We start from the raw sequence: 3086 nt of genomic DNA on the forward strand, positions 1-3086 counted from the left end.
GATTCATTTTAGAAAAGGTAAAGCTTTTGAAACCGCCACATTAGTCTTCCTGAATTCTAACGACTTTTGCCAAAAATCCCTGTATCTAAAGCCGAAACTGCATCTAGCGCGAATTTACGAAGTTCTCGTTGGATTATATGGGCTGAATGGTTGCTAGCATTGTCCTAATGCCAAGAAACAGAACATAAGTACAACCTGAAAGACAGAAGTCCCAATGTAGTAAAGTCCACAATTAAACTAAATACCTAGTCATTGTGTCTGTGCCATGGTTTGATGGTTTTTTCAACTAAGCGTTTGAAGACGTGGGCACTGAAGTCCTCGCAGATTGTAACCAGCTCGGCAGCAGGATCTTCTATTCACGTCAGTGGCCTCTCTATCCCTTTTCACGTTAGTATTGTATGCTCTACCAGTATGCTGTGACTATACGGATTTTGGCGGAGTTGGGGAGGCACAGCACACTATATTACCATCTTGTTAGCATTTCACCGCGAGTATTTTTTATCGGTGTTCTATTAAAGCTATGTTGGAATTGGCATAAACCATCCCATCGATGATTACTACAGGCAAATACAGAGAAGGAAAATCATTAGGTCTAAATCACTTTATTTGGTTGTCCACATTGGGATCCCATAATTCGCTCCCATTACCCACGAACATCATTATTAAGAGATCATCTAAAATGTTCAGGTAATGTTGCAGTTCTAAAATTTATAAACTATTACTAGATGGGCAATTCGACCACTACCACTGTGCCGAAATATTTTGCTTTTAAATACCAATTTTTCATATTGATTTTTTGCATTTATCCCATAAATAGGTATGCTGCAGTCAAACCAAGATATAGATTTAAAAAAATAATGACACTCAGCTTTCCTGTTAGAATTTGAAAAGACAGCTAGAATTTTCAGGATTACTCACTTCATCTTGATTCGTTAGCCCGAGCTTTTGTACCCCCTTGCACACGTTAGTTTGTTTCTCGTGTTTTGCCTTTTTGCATTTACCTGCCGTCTAAAATTTCGAGTGGTAGATTTATCTGCATGTGGTAAAGAGGGGGTAAAATTGGCATGTGTTTAGGTACTTTAGCTGCTTCATACTGATGTCATAGCTTTAGAAATGTTTAGTTGGATCCTCATCATTGTGCTTTTTTGACAGGCAATGTTTTGTATCACTGTATGTCATTAGTTTTATTACCTCTTACGGTGATCTTTATTTCTAGATCATCAAAGATCGCATCATGTATGATTTTAAGGGTTGACATTTAGAACTTCAAGTCTCTGTGGGCTTAGGTTATGTCGTTTATGTTACAAAACCCTGTACTGTTTTGGGAACATCGGTAACATTCTGCTCTTTGAGTTTCCTTGAACGTATTTTATTCGGACTAATTCACTAGTCGTGGATACTCCTGCTTTTTAGTTCTATTGAGATTGAATTTATGTTGCTAAAGTGGACATGATTTCATTAGTACGAATACGGATGTTAGTACGTTTAAAATCGCCTTTTTTAGTTTCCATAGTTTTTTGCTTTTCAGGTTCTACCTTGTGAAATGGCAGACCCAAACCCATGGGACGAGTTGCCATCTTCATCCGGGAAATTAACTAAACCTCAAATGTCCAGATCGCAAACAGTAATGGCTTCACGACTGAAAGCAAACATTTTAACTGGTGGACTTGGCTCTCATCTGCCGGATAAAATATGTCCCAAGTCGAGGCTTCCGAAATTTGGAACTGCGTTATTCTCTAGGCATCGTTCTGTTTTCTCTCCCCTCTGTTATGTCAACCGTGAATTAACCACTTACAAGGAAAACATCGCTCCATCTTCTTTAGTTGTGGAGCCAAGTCTTGAGTCGAAGGAAAATCCCCTTATTCTCTCTTTAACCAATCACATTTCAAACCCGTCTTTTGCCGAAAGAAAGTGCAGAACTTCCAACGCAGTGGATGTTGATGGAAAATTCCCAGGTATTTAGTGTAACCTGATAGTTCACATTTACCTTTAGTCGACGTGTCGGAAAGCACTCGTCTTTATAGCGAAAGTAATTCCTTCAAGGTTGAGAAAATGAGAGAGGTGGTTAAGAAAACGGGGTCCTTTATGTCAGCCGAATTTCGAGATCTGAGTGAAGCCACTCAGACAGTTGCGGGTATTCCTATACCCATAATATCACCCTGGTTTTAGATGCTCTTTCTTCAGATGACGCAACGGTACAATCAAACAAATGCTTGCGATCCATTGAGATTCCGACATCACCACTTCCTGTTGCGTCGGTGATGACAGATAAACCCTCCGCATCTGCGACCTGTCCTATCACCACCAGCGTTGGCGCCGTTGCAGCAAGAACCTTTCGTGCCGTTTCACCTGGCAACTATGTGAAACTCAATCTACGCAAGAAGTCTTTCAGTCGAGGTGGGACACGGAGACAAGCGCTTAGCAGATTGCAAATACGAAGAGCGAAATTTGCCAAGAAATTCGGCACCAAGGGCTGCAGAGCCGGGAAATTCTTTCGATGCAATCCAGAGGGTCATTGGGGTGTCAAGTACTCGAAAAATTTCCCTGAGTCCCGAGTTCACCCAAATGATAAAGGGACTGAGGAAATGGGGCCAGATCACGCCCAAGTTGAGTGTCGAATCGCTGATTTGGTTAAACTGCGTAGTCAGTTTCCCGAAGGACCTCGGTTGTGTGAGCTCTTAAATATTGGCCGGGAAGCACCAGGAACGCAATTCTCCATGCAAAAAGGTGCAAACTTTGATCTCATGGAGGTGCGGACCTACATGAATGAGCTGATGCATAAATTGAGAATTAGATCACTTAGACCCAGTCAGGAGCGTGCAATTTGGCGTACGCTTGCTGGCAAATCAACGCTTCTTGTTCTGCCAACAGGAGGTGGAAAATCGCTGTGTTACCAAATACCGGCAGCAATCTTTCAAGTACATGGGTAATATGAGAGTAATATTTTCTCCTAGAAATTTTATCCAACGTCAACAGCCCTGGTTATATCTCCGTTGATTTCCCTCATGCAAGATCAGGTGTTGCCAACAACGTCACCCATTCGTGGTGCCTACATCAGTTCCAGCCAACCGAGGGAGGAAAAGGAA

The 3086-nt window shown here is 41.7% G+C and overlaps 1 protein-coding gene across 1 annotated transcript in view; it reads left to right on the top strand. All coding sequences in view use genetic code 11, as the record gives it.

Moving 5' to 3' along the window:
* Positions 1 to 273: 273 nt before the first annotated feature.
* The window catches only part of EGR_00889 (ATP-dependent DNA helicase Q4), a gene marked incomplete at both ends in the record, with an annotated part of 8953 nt that continues 6140 nt past the window's right edge, over positions 274 to 3086 (top strand). Inside the window, 4 exons of the mRNA XM_024490138.1 lie at positions 274 to 360; positions 1529 to 1955; positions 1994 to 2134; positions 2170 to 2926. Of these exons, the coding sequence (XP_024355541.1) occupies positions 274 to 360; positions 1529 to 1955; positions 1994 to 2134; positions 2170 to 2926 (1412 nt within the window). The remainder of the gene's footprint in view (positions 361 to 1528; positions 1956 to 1993; positions 2135 to 2169; positions 2927 to 3086) is intronic.

Source organism: Echinococcus granulosus, assembly GCF_000524195.1.
Source record: "Echinococcus granulosus chromosome Unknown EG_S00003, whole genome shotgun sequence".
In the NCBI taxonomy this organism is placed as follows: domain Eukaryota; kingdom Metazoa; phylum Platyhelminthes; class Cestoda; order Cyclophyllidea; family Taeniidae; genus Echinococcus; species Echinococcus granulosus.